Source organism: Lutjanus erythropterus, chromosome 3 (genome assembly GCF_056507025.1).
Source record: "Lutjanus erythropterus isolate fLutEry1 chromosome 3, fLutEry1.hap2, whole genome shotgun sequence".
Lineage (NCBI taxonomy): Eukaryota > Metazoa > Chordata > Actinopteri > Lutjaniformes > Lutjanidae > Lutjanus > Lutjanus erythropterus.
In genome coordinates this window covers 18,378,967-18,396,533 of record NC_139319.1, presented here as the reverse complement: position 1 = coordinate 18,396,533, position 17,567 = coordinate 18,378,967, and the positions used below count along the sequence as shown (strand labels likewise).

Here is a 17,567-nt window from a genome sequence, read left to right as displayed (position 1 = left end):
ATAGAAAATGTGTTAATGTCTCCCTAAATCGTCTGTTGGTAGCAGTTTGAGAAATGAAATGGATGAAGAGAAACATTTATCGCAGTAAAGATTATAAAATAGCCTTTTTGACAAGGTTTTTCTTAAATATATTAGTGGTGTGTGTAATGATAACCCTTCACATGTTCTCTTTGAGCACCTTTAATGGAAGAAAAACACTTCATTGATTGTTCTTGATGTGACTTCATAAACTTTAATATCTAGGAGAGGAATTTGTTGCAGTGAGGGACTGTAATGATGAGAGCTGTACCGCTGGAAACGTTTTAACAATCACTGGGAGAAAAGCAACACGTGTGGCAACTAAGAGATGAGTGGACCACTGAGACAGGGAGGGTTACATGTAATTTTGACAGCAAAGTTAATTTCACATTTGGTAATGTAGACATAGAATGGCTGACAAAAACTTGGACATTGTTAAGACGTTCTTGGCTGAGAAAAATTGGAGAACCTCTTTGCAGAGCTACTCTCTGCTTCACTGCCCCATGAACACCCGAGATAAATGATCTACAAAAACATAAACCGTTTGATGGTAGAAATGTTCTCCTCAGTGTCTCTGTGATGTAACTGACACGTCATCGGTACTGTCCGATATCATCCTAAACTAGAAGAGGTCACAAAATAGAATGCAGGTCCCCACCAGGCCAGGCCAGACCCCGCCAGGTGAGTTTTTTACATTTTACCCAAAAGGTCAAAGGTCAACTTCACTGTCACATCATAATTTTCAGTACTGCTATGGACATCAGACGGGTTGCCTCTTCACTGCTGCTATTTTTTAACACTGAAAACACACACTAAAAAACAAACAAAAACAAAATCCAGAAACACAACCAGCACCTCGGTGGGGGCTGCTACTCCGACCTCAGACATGTCACCTCCTCAGGCCGTGTTTACATGTACCTTAAATTTTTATAGATACTGTTTCAAATACACATCTGCACTTGACTTAGTTCTCACTTTTAGCTAGTTATTGAGCTGTTGATGTGAACTGAAAATAAAATGGACAACATCAGGGCTGCCTGAAATTGAAGACAAAGCACGTCATATGCCCCCTGGTGGCTGACTGCAGTACAGGTCATAAATCCAGCTGCTTCTCCAATGTTAGCATGAGTGAGATGAGCCAACCAAAACATCAAAATCAAGTCAAATAAAATTTCCCCGAAGATGGTATCAATAATTTTAGGTAGCTCTTATCACACTGATGTATATTCACGTCTTCATTTTTCAGTTTGTACCATCGCTGTGATCTTGTCATCAAAAAAAGGTTCACTTTTGTTTTTTGGTCTGTAGCTGTACACTGAAAAAAATAACTAACTAACTACATAAATAAATAAATAAATAAATAAAAAGGAAATTGAAAAAAAAAACGAAATTTCAAGGCAGCTATTTTCAATCACCTTTGGAGTTTTAAGTCAAACTCTTGGTTGGTTAGTGATTGAACATAGTAAATGATTAACTATTATTCACTTTCGCTTCAAAGACTTTACTCAACAACTCTTCAGCAAGAGGTTATTGAAATATTTTATTTTTTAGTCCACTACATTTTATTGACTTTTTTAAGTTATTAGTTATTTTACAAATTCATTTTAAAATATTGTTTTTAGTTCTAGACTATTGGTTAGACAAAATAAACCTTGCAAAACTATTTTCAGAATTTTCACAGACCATTCAGCTGATTCATGGAAAAAATAACAGATTAATCCACAATGAAAATAATCATTAATTGCAGTCGTATAATAATAATTCAAAATGTGATCTCAACCAGTAACAACAGTAAAATCCTGCTTTTATGTTAATAGTCTACTGATATGATTTTTTTTTTTCCTGATATACATACATAGGTCTACTTTTTACTCAAGTAACATTTTCAAAGCAGGACTTTTATTTGTGAAAAGAGTATTTTTACAGTGTTGTATTTGTGCTTTTCTCTGAAATAAAGGATTTGAACGTTACTTCCTCCTCCACTGTAAACAGGATGAATGGGTGCGGGCTGGTGTGTAGTACACACTCTGAAGCAGAAGGTGGCGATAGTTCACTTATAACACTCCGGTTGCCAACTGCCGGTAATACTGATGGGAATTCCGGCTCCTTTTAGAGAGCCGGTTCTTTCGCCTCGGCTCACTAAAAAGAGCCTGCTTTCTCGGCTCCCAAGTGGCTCCTCAGATTTTTTGTTGCTTAAATCAATTCATTACCAAAAAAATATGTCAAATTGTGTGTAAAATAAATTACTAATGTAAAAACATACATTATGAACATGAACATCCACAATTTTTAATGAAGCCACCGTCCTCAGAAAGCTGTGAACCACAGACAGGAGATACTTCAGGTGAAACTGCAGGTGTAGCACTTAATATAAGACATAATCAGAGCCGGTCGGCCCTGTAGCACACTACGCAAGTCATGTAGGACCCTGTGAGGTCCGCAAGGGCTCTGCCTCCTCCTTGTGTCAAAGCATGTGTCAATGTTTACAACGTTAATAAGAGAACGAAGCAAAACTAAAGACTCCATATATTACTCTACCGTAGATAACAGTAACAAGACAAAAAGTATTCAGATCCTTTACTAAAGCAAAAGTACTAATATCACACTGTAAAAATTACTTTACTACAAGTAAAAGTCTTACATTCACAAAAACTTATTGAAGTAAAAGTATATAAATATTATCAGATAAATGTACTTAAAGTAAAAGTATTAATGTTGCAGTAAAATGTTCTCTGTCAGTGTTATGATGTTTTATGTTTCTGGATTAATAATATTGCATTAATGTTAATGCTGTTTACTGCTGTAGATGTTTAAGGTTGAGCTCATTTTAGCCACTTTGGGCCACTGTGGCTAGTTTAATCTACAGCAATGCATCATGGTCTATAAGACCATTTAATGTCTAGCATCACTGTCCTGTGAGAACCATGTATCTCTAAGAAGTCAGAAAACAGCATTTTTTCAGCTTTGTGGATTAAACAGTTCAGTATTTGCCTCTGGGGTGTAGTTTAGACACACAATGTTAGATAATTTGGAATTAAATTACAAAATAAGTACAGTACTTGATATAAATGTACGTAGTTTGCATCACTAACAGGTGTGAATTTATGTGTGTTAATATGTGTTCTTCAGTGCCTTTTGTCCACTTTAAGTTCTTAAGACATTTCAGTAGAGGCACAAAAACATTTTGGTGGGTGCTGAAGCAAAAAAAGTTATTTCGCTGCACATGGACACAAAATAAATGTTGCCTCCACAAGTTGCATGTTTGATATTGTCTGTGTCACACCATTACAATAATAGAAACTGTATCAACAAGAACACTGGAATTGATATTGAGAATGAGACTATTACACTTACAGGATTAACCAGAGCGAGACACAGGCAAGCACCAATGCTATCTATCTATCTATATCTATAATTTCATGCATTTGAAGAAAAATAAACATATTTGGTCCACAGGTTTCATTGATGCAGTTTATTTAGCAGACAGTACAGAGAATACAGTGTTATTGAGCTACATGATTAATTAAGATATGACTAAAAGTGATGAGTGTGAAAACAAGTTTGAAAAGAAAAACAAGCTGTTGTCATGACTAACTAACAACAAACAAAGCGGATGCTAAAATTTTATGTAACACAATACTTGTTGTCATTCACTTATTGGTTGCGATATATATTTGAACTTTTGGGGAATCTTACTCAGACTCTTAAGAAAGTATGCAATCAGTGCATTATATATTTCTTCTGCTGTAGGTGTTGTTTCCTGGTTGGTGGTTGCAGCCTTCAAAACAATCAGGAACATACGTTGTCAAATATAAAGCAGAGAAAGTTGTCAGGAATTTTACAGTGACTGACATTCAGCTGTGTTGAATGTTGAATTCTAGAGAAAGCACTCACCTCGGCGGAGTCAGACTCTGATAAATCTGACCGAGCAATTCGTTTGTGCGCCGCCTCCATCTGGAGAACATATACAAGTTGTATCTTTGATATTGCCTGAATTGTACCATTATAATAATAGAAATTGTATCAACAAGAACACCTGTTGAGTTTGAGACTGTTGCACTTACAGGATTAGCCAGAGCGAGGCTCAGGAGGCATCCAAGCACCAATGCAAACTTCAGCATCTTTACGGAGATCACACCTGAGAAAAAAAAATATGAAAGATGTGTTCATATGAACAGAATATCGCAAAACATCAGCAACATCACCATTTTACCAACTTCACACAGAAAACACAGAAACTAAAGATTCCCATAATTACCTTCAAGTCTTCACAACTTCAGCAGACTGTCTCGAAGATGACCGAGGAGGTTGATGTGTTGCTGAATGTTGAGCTTTTCTTTTATACAGTTACAGGAGCTGATGGAAGGTCATTGGCATTAAGTATTATTGGGAAATTAGGAAATCTTCCACTCCCACATTGAGGTGAGCAAATTGGCAATTCAGGTAATCGAGGTATCAAAGTATTAAGGTAAATTATTAATTGTTGTACAACTCAAGATTGCAAAACAAAATAAAAGTTGCTGGTCATTCATACCACACACACATAGAACAGGTGTACAGATAATTACATTCAGAACAGAATAGGATAAAGAATGAAACCAAATGAAATAAAATATGCAATAATAATACAATATAGATTTATTTATATATATTTATATACATAGGCCTACATATTCACATAATCACCCAGGAAATCATTCCACTGCACATTTTTTGAATTTACATGGTGCTGGTGGGGTAATACCCTTCTCCCCTGGTGGCCCCATGATTGAAAAAATAGTGCAAAAATGCCCTCTTGGTTGTTCCTGAGGCACTGCGATGACGTGCCTTCATAAGTGGCCTTTAGTGGACAAAATGTGCTAAAGTGCCTCTAGTGTGTCCTTCCATTTGACAAACATGATCAAGAGTCCTCTCTGTTGCCCTCCCAGTGGATCAAATTTGATAAAGTCCATCAAGACTTTCTGTGCACTGGTGTCCTGCTGCATACTGCTGATGCCCTTATTTCTTTTGTCCCTGCCCCTCAGACTGAGTCCACCACTGCTCCTGGCTAATGCCCAGTCGGAAAAATGGACTGAACAAATTGGGACTCAAGCAACATGAAATCAGAGACTATTGTGCCCACATATCACAGAGATCTGCTTCACCATAACATCCCACATCAAACACTTGACAGACAAACCATGTTACATGCCGACAGAGCAACTGGGCAAGAGGAAGCAGACTGTGTTTATATCAGTGATGCTTGGTGCTCAAATGCAGTTTTTCCCAGGTGCTGAATTTTTGTATGTGAAGATGTCGATCATATTATCATCACTATCTTGCTGCTGTTTACATAACCCCAGATGCAAATTCAAAAAATGTGCTACGGAATGATTTCCTGGGTGATTATGTGAATATGTAGGCCTATATATATATATGTATATATATACATGTATAAATAAATCTATATTGTATTATTATTGCATATTTTATTTCATTTGGTTTCATTCTTTATCCTATTCTGTTCTGAATGTAATTATCTGTACACCTGTTCTATGTGTGTGTGGTATGAATGACCAGCAACTTTCATTTTGTTTTGCAACCTTGAGTTGTACAACAATTAATAATTTACCTTAATACTTTGATACCTCGATTACCTGAATTGCCAATTTGCTCACCTCAATGTGGGAGTGGAAGATTTCCTAATTTCCCAATAATACTTAATGCCAATGACCTTCCATCAGCTCCTGTAACTGTATAAAAGAAAAGCTCAACATTCAGCAACACATCAACCTCCTCGGTCATCTTCGAGACAGTCTGCTGAAGTTGTGAAGACTTGAAGGTAATTATGGGAATCTTTAGTTTCTGTGTTTTCTGTGTGAAGTTGGTAAAATGGTAATGTTGCTGATGTGTTGCGATACTCTGTTCATTTGAACACGTCTTTCATATTTTTTTTCTCAGGTGTGATCTCTGTAAACATGCTGAAGTTTGCATTGGTGCTTGGATGCCTCCTGAGCTTCGCTCTGGCTAATCCTGTAAGTGCAACAGTCTCAGACTCAACAGGTGTTCTTGTTGATACACTTTCTATTATTATAATGGTACAATGCAGGCAATATCAAAGATACAACTTGTATATGTTCTCCAGATGGAGGCGGCGCACAAACGAATTGCTCGGTCAGATTTATCAGAGTCTAACTCCGTTGAGGTGAGTGCTTTCTCTAGAATTCAACATTCAACACAGCTGAATGTCAGTCACTGTAAAATTCCTGAGAACTTTCTCTGCTTTATATTTGACAATGTATGTTTCTGATTGTTTTGAAGGCTGCAACCACCAACCAGGAAACAACAACAACAACAGCTGCAGCAGCAGAAAGATGTCTTACATTCAATCCATTCTTAGGTGAGATTATGAAGGCCATTCTTCCCATGAGATGGAAAAAATGCTACTGCAGTCCCCACAGCTGCTCCTGCTGCTTGGACCGCCACAAAATCAAACCTGAAATTCAATCAGCAATCAATAAGTGAATGACAACAAGTATTGTGTTACATAAAATTTCAGCATCAGCTTTGTTTTTTGTTAGTTAGTCATGACAACAGCTTGTTTTTCCTTTCAAACTTGTTTTCACACTCATCACTTTCAGTCATATCTTAATTAATCATGTACAATATCTGACACATGTTGATAAAACTTGGAATTTTGTTTATTTTCCAACCAATCATAGCCTATGCACTCAAGCTCTGCACAAACTAATTGATGATAAACTTGAATTATTGATGAAATCCCAAAGATTCCGTATTTATTCAATATAGTTGTATGTTAAATCACATTACAGGTACAGTGTGTAACACAAAATGAATATAACATTCATATATGTTTTTCCATTAGTCTATAATCAGCTGAAAATAAGGATTGTTGTGTGTTTTGTTTTGTTTTTTTTTTACCTTAGAATGAGCTGTTTATATCTGTCAGGGTTTGAGTTTACAGTTAGGGTTAAAGAGATTTCAAGACATATCTGGGCTAAAGAATACAAATTATAATGTTTCAATTATTGCTTTTTAGTATGTTGTTTTTGCACAGTATTTACGAGAAGTCACTTCCCAGTTGAACTGTCTGAACTGTCTTTCTGCCTCTCTTTTCTGTTTGTCTCTCAATGATGATCAATGATCGATCTATCCAAGTGCCAAAGTGATACTTTTTAAGAAGGGGGCCTCACCCTCATAAAAAGAATGGCAAACACTCCTTTGCAATGGTTTCTTCTCTTACTGAAAACAAAATGTGGTCATATGATCAAACACACTCTTGGTTTCAGAAATACAAAATGAAAACACCAGTCAAATATTTGTTTTGTAACCAGAAAGAGGCCCAGAAACAGTGCTCCTCTGCTGAAATGCTACCTGGACTGATGTTTGCTGTGTGTCACCTGGTTTCTGTAATCAAATTAAACACATATTGATTTATGAACTGTGCTGTGCTTCCTTCAGTATCGAGTGTGAAACCCTTCGTTACTTACAGACTGTCCAACCAGCAGCAGCATCGTAATGAGTTTTTGGTATTTTTTACATCTCTAGTATGAATATGTGCAGCTGTTACAGTAGAACAGGTATAGGTGCCAGTATTGGCAATGGTAAGACATTATATAGAGAATAAACTGCTGGATTTATGCTATAAACACAATGTACACACTATAGATCAGATAGATACAGTACATATCGATAAATATGAACAGGTCTACACTATAGGTCAGATACTATGAGCACATTTCAGCCACATTCACAAATTTACAAACAAAAACCTCAATTCTTTGTATTTATGAGGGAAAGTGAACAATATTTGTAACAGAGGCTGATTTAGGGAGTGGCTACTGAGGCTCAAGCCCCGGATGTTTTCTCAAAAGCCCCACATCTTTTACGTTTTGAAAATGACATTGCACAAATAATTTCTCTCAGTCTCTCTCTGACTGCACTGCATGTGTGTCAGTGTGCAGGACTGGAGTCTAACAGAGAGGCAGTAATACGCCGCTAACAGGCTCCTGGCCTCCCTATCCTGCCCTGAAGAAGAAGTATTTCATTCTCATTAGTGATGTGAATTCCGGCTCCTTTTAGAGAGCCGGTTCTTTTGGCTCGGCTCACTAAAAAGAGCCTGCTTTCTCGGCTCCCAAGTGGCTCCTCAGATTTTTTGTTGCTTAAATCAATTCATTACCAAAAAATATGTCAAATTGTGTGTAAAATGAATTACTAATGTAAAAACATACATTATGAACATGAACATCCACAATTTTTAATAAAGCCACTGTCCTCAGAAAGCTGTGAACCACAGACAGGAGATACTTCAGGTGAAACTGCAGGTGTAGCACTTAATATAAGACATAATCAGAGCCGGTCGGCCCTGTAGCACACTACGCAAGTCATGTAGGACCCTGTGAGGTCCGCAAGGGCTCTGCCTCCTCCTTGTGTCAAAGCATGTGTCACTGTTTACTACGTTAATAAGAGGACGAAGCAGAACTAAAGACTCCATATATTACTCTACCGTAGATAAGAGTAACAAGACAAAAAGTATTCAGATCCTTTACTAAAGCAAAAGTACTAATATCACACTGTAAAAATTACTTTACTACAAGTAAAAGTCCTACATTGACAAAAACTTATTGAAGTAAAAGTATATAAATATTATCAGATAAATGTACTTAAAGTATAAGTAATAATGTTGCAGTAAAATGTTCTCTGTCAGTGTTATGATGTTTTATGTTTCTGGATTAATAATATTGCATTAATGTTAATGCTGTTTACTGCTGTAGATGTTTAAGGTTGAGCTCATTTTAGCCACTTTGGGCCACTGTGGCTAGTTTAATCTACAGCAATGCATCATGGTCTATAAGACCATTTAATGTCTAGCATCACTGTCCTGTGAGAACCATGTATCTCTAAAAAGTCAGAAAACAGCATTTTTTCAGCTTTGTGGATTAAACAGTTCAGTATTTGCCTCTGGGGTGTAGTTTAGACACACAATGTTGGACAATTTAGAATTAAATTACAAAATAAGTACAGTACTTGATATAAATGTACGTAGTTTGCATCACTAACAGGTGTGAATTTATGTGTGTTAATATGTGTTCTTCAGTGCCTTTTGTCCACTTTAAGTTCTTAAGACTTTTCTGTAGAGGCACAAAAACATTTTGGTGGGTGCTGAAGCAAAAAAAGTTATTTCGCTTCACATGGACACAAAAAAAATGTTGCCTCCATCTGTAGAAAATCCACAAGTTGCATGTTTGATATTGTCTGTGTCACACCATTACAATAATAGAAACTGTATCAACAAGAACACTGGAATTGATATTGAATATGAGACTATTACACTTACAGGATTAACCAGAGCGAGACACAGGAGGCATCCAAGCACCAATGCTATCTATCTATCTATATCTATAATTTCATGCATTTGAAGAAAAATAAACATATTTGGTCCACAGGTTTCATTGATGCAGTTTATTTAGCAGACAGTACAGAGAATACAGTGTTATTGAGCTACATGATTAATTAAGATATGACTGAAAGTGATGAGTGTAAAAACAAGTTTGAAAAGAAAAACAAAGTGTTGTCATGACTAACTAACAAAAAACAAAGCTGATGCTAAAATTTTATGTAACACAATACTTGTCATTCATTTATTGATTGCTGTTTGAATTTTAGGTTTGGTTCTGGATTTCGGGGGAGATTTCCTCGGTCTTTGAACTAAGTAATGATACCATTTCCCACGTGTTTCTGCTGCTGTAGCTGTTGTTGTTGTTGCTGCCTGGTTGGTGGTTGCAGCCTTCAAAACAGTCAGAAACATACATTGTCAAATATAAAACAGAGGAAGTTCTCAGGAATTTTACAGTGACTGACATTCAGCTGTGTTGAATGTTGAATTCTAGAGAAAGCACTCACCTCAACGGAGTTAGACTCTGATAAATCTGACCGAGCAATTTGTTTGTGCGCCGCCTCCATCTGGAGAACATATACAAGTTGTATCTTTGATATTGCCTGCATTGTACCATTATAATAATAGAAATTGTATCAACAAGAACACCTGTTGAGTTTGAGACTGTTGCACTTACAGGATTAGCCAGAGCGAGGCTCAGGAGGCATCCAAGCACCAATGCAAACTTCAGCATGTTTACAGAGATCACACCTGAGAAAAAAAAATATGAAAGATGTGTTCATATGAACAGAATATCGCAAAACATCAGCAACATCACCATTTTACCAACTTCACACAGAAAACACAGAAACTAAAGATTCCCATAATTACCTTCATGTCTTTACAACTTCAGCAGACTGTCTCGAAGATGACCGAGGAGGTTGATGTGTCGCTGAATGTTGAGCTTTTCTTTTATACAGTTACAGGAGCTGATGGAAGGTCATTGGCATTAAGTATTATTGGGAAATTGTGATTATTAGGAAATCTTCCACTTCCACATTAAGGTGAGCAAATTGGCAATTCAGGTAATCGAAGTATCAAAGTATTAAGGTAAATTATTAATTGTTGTACAACTCAAGATTGCAAAACAAAATAAAAGTTGCTGGTCATTCATACCACACACACATAGAACACGTGTACAGATAATTACATTCAGAACAGAATAGGATAAAGAATGAAACCAAATGAAATAAAATATGCAATAATAATACAATATAGATTTATTTATATACATTTATATATATAGGCCTACATATACACATAATCACCCAGGAAATCATTGCATTTCACATTTTCTGAATTTACATGGTGCTATATATATATATATACATGTATAAATAAATGCTGAATGTCAGTCACTGTAAAATTCCTGACAACTTTCTCTGTTTTATATTTGACAATGTATGTTCCTGACTGTTTTGAAGGCTGCAACCACCAACCAGGAAACAACAACAACAGCTACAGCAGCAGAAAGATGTCTTACATTCAATCCATTCTTAGGTGAGATTATGAAGGCCATTCTTCCCATGAGATGGAAGAAATGCTACTGCAGTCCCCAGAGCTGCTCCTGCTGCTTGGACCGCCACAAAATCAAACCTGAAATTCAATCAGCAACCAATAAGTGAATGACAACAAGTATTGTGTTACATAAAATTTTAGCATCAGCTTTGTTTTTTGTTAGTTAGTCATGACAACAGCTTGTTTTTCTTTTCAAACTTGTTTTCACACTCATCACTTTCAGTCATATTTTAATTAATCATGTAGCTCAATAACACTGTATTCTCTGTACTGTCTGCTAAATAAACTGCATCAATGAAACATGTGAACCAAATATGTTCACTTTTCTTAAAACGCATGAATAGATAGATAGATAGATAGATAGATAGATAGATAGATAGATAGATAGATAGATAGATAGATAGATAGATAGATAGATAGATAGATAGATAGATAGATAGATAGATAGATATTTGTGTTTTGTTTGTTAAGTTGCTCATAAACAAGATCATCTTGGCAAAAGGTTTTATGATGTGCAGCTTCCTGATATGCTGCTTTTGGGTAAAGCAGGAGTGATACAATATCTGACACATGTTGATAAAACTTGGAATTTTATTTATTTTCCAACCAATCATAGCCTATGCACTCAAGCTCTGCACAAACTAATTGACGTTAAATTTGAATTATTGATTAAAATTCCCAAAGATTCCGTATTGATTCAATATAGTTGTATGTTAAATCACATTACAGGTACAGTGTGTAACACAAAATGAATATAACATTCATATATGTTTTTCCATTAGTCTATAATCAGCTGAAAATAAGGATTGTTGTGTGTTCTTTTTTTTTTTACCTTAGAATGAGCTGTTTATATCTGTCAGGGTTTGAGTTTACAGTTAGGGTTAGGTTTTATTTTTCTTAACATGCAAGGTTTCTTGCATGTTAAGAAAAATAATAATTTGGTCCACATGTTTCATTGATGCAGTTTATTTAGCAGATAGTACAGAGAATAAAGTGGATCCGCCCCTAATTTGTAAATAATTTCTTCCTTACAAAACAATAATGCTGTCAAAACAATTCATGTATGTGTAAAAGCCTTGACATTTCTAAGTGAATTTATTATTATCTCTATGTAATTATTTCATATTGTGAGATTTATGTTGTTTCTGGTGTCGTTTTCTGTTGGACACTGTCCTCTGTTTTGCTTTATCTGATTTTGATGTCCTTTCAAATCATGTATGTGTTAACAGTCTGAAATAAAGATTTTTTTTTTCAAAGGGATCACATGAATCTGAAAAACAAGCCTTAAAAAACACAAGGTTAAATTAAAAATCTGGTATTAAAAGATAAAATGAACAGAAGTAGCAGGAAAGGTGGTTGGAGAGAGACAATTTGAAAAAGTCAAAGAAAGGAGGAGCCAATGTTTTGATAAGATTATATAGTTCATTTACTTCTTAATAACATGTTGGGAAACAGATTAAAACATTTGTATGACACCAAATGTAAAACCTGACAACTTGCTGAATATATACTGATGAACAGACAGCATTTAAAGTGCAATGATGAAATGTAATATCCACATTGCAGAACATTTAAGAGACCCAACAAAACATCAAAATAATGAGATACAATGCTTTCCATAGACCATATTAAAAATGAACACAGATTTGAGTTCTTATGGAAACAGTATGGCTGAATATTGGATCACAATGGATCAACGAACAGAACAGAGCAATTTGGGCAATTTTAAAAGTGCATGCTTGCAATGAAATACAATACGAAATAAGCTATATTGTAAAGTATGTGTGTTTTATAAAAATAAAATGATTTGAGAATGGGTTTACTTTCACTAAATTCATTCATTCAACTTTTATTTTAACTTGGAAAGATAGAGTGCAGATAAAAGGGAAAAACAACAAAAAGCTGAATTAGTAAAATAACAAAAAAACATTTATACAAATTAATCAACTAAAACAGAGCTGCAAGCATTAGCTGATTGATTGATTAGTCCATCAAAAGGAAATGAGTTGCCAACTATTTTGAGACACGATTCAGAGTGGAAGAGTGCAGACTTCTTTTTTGTAACTTAATTTATTTTTTACTTTATATTAATGATTTGTTATTATAAGCTATTATTATTTTAGATGTTTCAACTTTTTATCTAATGTACCTTGAATATTAAATGTTTTTTGTTGTGTCTGTGTTTTGATGTTTGTAAATGTCTCATTTTCAGTTAAAAGAAAAGTTGAGGGTTTATCAAACAAAGGGACAACTTTGTGCAGCATTGAGTTTGCAGTTCTCCTCCTGACCAATAGGTGGCGGTGATGCGTCCTCGCCTTGTTTATCATCCGCTACAGAACCGGAAGTACAGAGACGTACACACTGCTGGTGGTGATCACACGTGGGTACACAACTTTGTTAGAGTAATGTGGTGTAGCTAATGTAATTAACAACATGTCAAAGAGGCAGAGAGCCATATCAGAGGAACAGACCGGTTCTGAAGCGGGATACATGGAGGAGGAGATCCAGGAACCTCCGCCTGAGACCAGACGGACCCGCAGCGGCCGCAAAGTGCGTACTCCTGCCGCCCTGCTGGACTCAGAAACCGCGGTGAGGACTCCCACTCGGAGGACCAGGAGGTCTGTCCTCCAGGAGCTGCAGCCGGCGGTGGAAGAGAAGATCGCGGAGGAGACGGAGCAGAAACCCGAGAGTCTGGCCGAGGAGGACCTCGGCATGTCGGCTGAACCGGAGCCCGAACCACGGAGTACCGAGCCAGAGCCAGCAGCGGAGACACACAGTAACGGAGACATTAATCTGTCCGAGACGCCTGCGCCGCCGCCAGCAGAGACAGCACCCACCGCTACCGAGACAGTCCCAGAGAAGAAGCCTCGTCTGGGGTCAAATGTGAAACAGACCCCGGTGGTTCCGCTGGGAAAACCCAAATCAGGGAGAGTGTGGAAGAACCGCAACAAGCAGAGGTGAGAGGATGAACCTGTCTGACTGTGTGCAGGGTTACTCAAGCACTGCACAGTTTACATGCACCATATGGATTTTCATCATTACATTATATGAATAATTATATGAATAATGTCACATTTTTGTAGAAAAATAATTTTCTATAGCCTGTAGTTTACGCACACCTGGGAGTAAACAAAGCTCCGATGTAGCAAAGATGGAGGATTTATATTCAACAGCGACCGAACCAAATCTGATATCACCATGGTAACAAAGACAAAGAACAGTTTTACTCCTCAGATTTTCTTCTTCTTCTTTTTTTTTTTTTGTTTTTTAGTAAAGTTCAACAGAAAACTGAACAGATGTACTTTTTCTTTTAATAGACCATTTTGCCTCAGAATTCAAATTAAATGCCTTGACATAATCTGTGGAAACATGTTATTGCCAATATTTATTGGTGATCATTTCATTAGAATATAATTAATAAAAATTGATTTTCCATTGTTCGATGGTGGGAAATTTATTTTATTATCTGTAATTCCAGCATCCCTTTTACAGTTCAGAGGTACTTGTATTTTTCTTGTGTATTTCTTTTTATTTATACTCCCATGCACTTCAGAGGGAAATATTGTAATATTCACTCTACTGCGTGTTTTTAAACAGCTTTAATTAGGCTGCCAGTTACAGTGCTTGTCAACAAACAGAACAAAATCTATTTATGAAAAAGGATGCATTAAAGATTGAACTACCAACAGCAAATAACTTAAGTATGAAACAATTAAAGCTCATTACTTTGAACACTGACATCATTGGATTAGTTGGTACATAATTTGATTCAGAATTTAAGATAAGGTGTTGTTGAGTCCCAGAGGGGAAATTATAGGTTTGCAGTGGCACAAGGACAAAAGAAAGTACAGATAAACAGAGAAAAGTAAAAAACACAGTAGAAGCAGAAGTATAAAATACAAATAGAAATAAAAGTTGACACTACACGAGAGCAGTTAAACTCAAAATTACAAGACAGTTTTATTACTAAGTTACCTGATGACAGGTTGTGTTAAAGCAACACATAACACTGATGAATGTGAGACATTTGGTTTATTTCACTGGGGGAAAATTTTGTAGATGTTGTTGAAACATGTTTATACTATATAACAATATATATGAGAGTAAAGTTGTTTTGCACCAAAAGTCCACCAGTATTGAAAATACTTACAACAATACTCAGCTGACCTTATTCAGTAGATTGGAGTATTGGCCATGAGGCAACTCAGCTTTTAGTGCCACAGCAGTCCCAGCCTCATGTTACCTCACACATAAAACTGATTTCAGTGAGTTAAAAGTAGTGAGGGCTACAGAGTTGTTTTTCTTAGTATTGGGATTGAAAAAGTCTAATTTACACAGGACACTTTACGAATGAAAGATGCTGTTAAGATGAATCTCGTATTATCTATTAACCTGCCATATGTGATTTTGTCTCTTAGGTTCTCGGCACTGGTGAGAGACAAACCGCTGTGCTCCTCATGGGAAAAAAAGATGGAGGCCAAGCAGCAGAAGGAATTGGTGAAACAATATTCTTTGCAGCTTAAAGAGGAGAAAGACAGACAGAAAGAGGTAAATTGAAGCTGTATGTTGATTTAATGCCTGTAACTTCAAAATATTTTTACCTTTTAACATTTATTCTATCTTTCCTGGCTTTATAGGAAAAGAGGAAAAGGAGAGAAGAAAACTTGAAACGTCGTGCAGAGAACGAACGCAAAGCAGAGATTGTTCAAGTGGTAAGTCACCTGTTGTTCACACAGACAATTTAAGCTGACACCCTAACACCTGATCACACACACACACACGAATGAACTGTATAATAAACCGTTAAATATTATATGTGCAACATAATGGCCTAACAGGGTTCCACGTTAATGTGTTCTTTTCATTTGCCTGGTCAATTTTTACTTGCCTCTGTACAAATTGTTATATTTATTAGTGTTCATCAGATAACAACAAAGACTAAAGTTATTTGTCAGGTTTGATTTAGGGCTCCGGTGTCTGTGCACACAGAAGTGACAGCTATTGCGCCACCCAAGGCCATAATTTATAATTTTGCTCTCATTCTCCTAATCATCAGCAGCTGTTTCAGACCAGTATCAATAACAGGTTCCAATATGGACATGAGGCATTTATTAAGAGTCAATATCACCTGTCGTCCATAACACCATCTGTTTCCCCTGTTTTTTAAATTGGTTAACATTATGCTAAGAAGTGCAATTTGATGGTTGGAACTATCACTTAATATTTGCATGTACGTATAAGGCAAGGGTAACGCATGCATTTGAGTAAAGCTGAAATTAAATTATTAAATTAAATTAATTAATCTACGGTGGCCAACAAGGGCAAACATACAAGACAAGTTACATATACAGAAACGTGCTGCATATAAGAAAACAAATGCAAAAGGAAAATGCTGCAGCGCCTTTCTGTATATGCCGGGCGTTTGCCCTTGTCGGCCACCGTAGGAATCTGATGAGGGCAACACTACACACACTATAATTTCTGGCCTCACATATCAGTGAGACCTGCAGCATAGAGATCGCACACACACTTCTAATCAAAGTTAGAGACAAAGTTCCTAACTGCTTCAGATTTTGATTCGTGCAGTAGACACAGAGGTTAGTCATGTGAAAATAAAGTTTCTAATGAGCAACATAAGCACATGCAGACTTTCTTTTGGTGCTTTGAGCTTTTCTTTTTTTTTTTTTTTTTAAATATTCTTCTGTCTTGCTTAAATCACAGATCAAGAACACAACCAAGATCAAGAGGATGAAGAAGAAACAACTGAGGAAGATTGAGAAGAGAGACACGCTGGCTCTGCTGCAGAAGTCACAGAAGCAGAACGTAAAAGCCAAAGGGCAAAAAAGTAATAAGGCTGAGCAAGATTTGAAGCCTGTGAGATAATAAAAGTGCATCTTATTCAGTCCTTCGCCTACATGTCTTATGTTTGGATGACTGAAATACAATAAAAATTTCTCTGTGGGAGGATTTTGCGTATTAACCCAATAAAAGCTTTCTAAATAGATAAGTGTTAAGTTAAAAATACAAACGTGATATGCTGCAAATAGATGTATTTGGTCCTGGCTAAAGTGATCATCAACATTTGTTTCAGCTTTGTTTTTAGGCATTGTAAGTATCCCATTAATGAAGATCCAATATGCCTGTAAGATGTCATGTATGACCAACTTTTTTTCACCTTGAGATTTTTATGTGAAATAAACTTTTTCATTTAACTGTCCCACTAATTGTAGGTGAGGAAGCTGCACACAGGTTTAAAAGCTTTATGTACTATACCACTGTTTTTTTATTATTTAGTTTACAGTAAATCCATTAATTTACAGTGTAAGGCTGTAGGGTAACTTTACAGTTGTAACTAATAAATTGATTAACACTGTATACTCACCGGCCACTTCATTACACCTCGCTAGTACCGGGTTGGGACCCCTTTTGCCTTCATAACTGCCTTAATTCTTCTTGGCATAGATTCAACAAGGTGATGGAAACATTCCTCAGAGATTTTCGTCCACATTGACATGATAACATCACGCAGTTGCTGCAGATTTGTCGGCTGCACATCCGTAATGCAAATCTCCCGTTCCACCACAGCCCAAAGGTG

General features: G+C 36.3%; 1 protein-coding gene across 1 annotated transcript; it reads left to right on the top strand.

Moving 5' to 3' along the window:
• Positions 1-13,303: 13,303 nt before the first annotated feature.
• On the top strand, positions 13,304-16,874 carry ccdc86 (coiled-coil domain containing 86). Its single transcript, XM_084712833.1, has 4 exons — positions 13,304-13,929; positions 15,391-15,520; positions 15,610-15,684; positions 16,694-16,874. Exons 1-4 carry the CDS (start codon positions 13,406-13,408, stop codon positions 16,853-16,855), a joined length of 891 nt encoding a protein of 296 aa, XP_084568959.1. The 5' UTR covers positions 13,304-13,405; the 3' UTR covers positions 16,856-16,874.
• Positions 16,875-17,567: the final 693 nt, after the last annotated feature.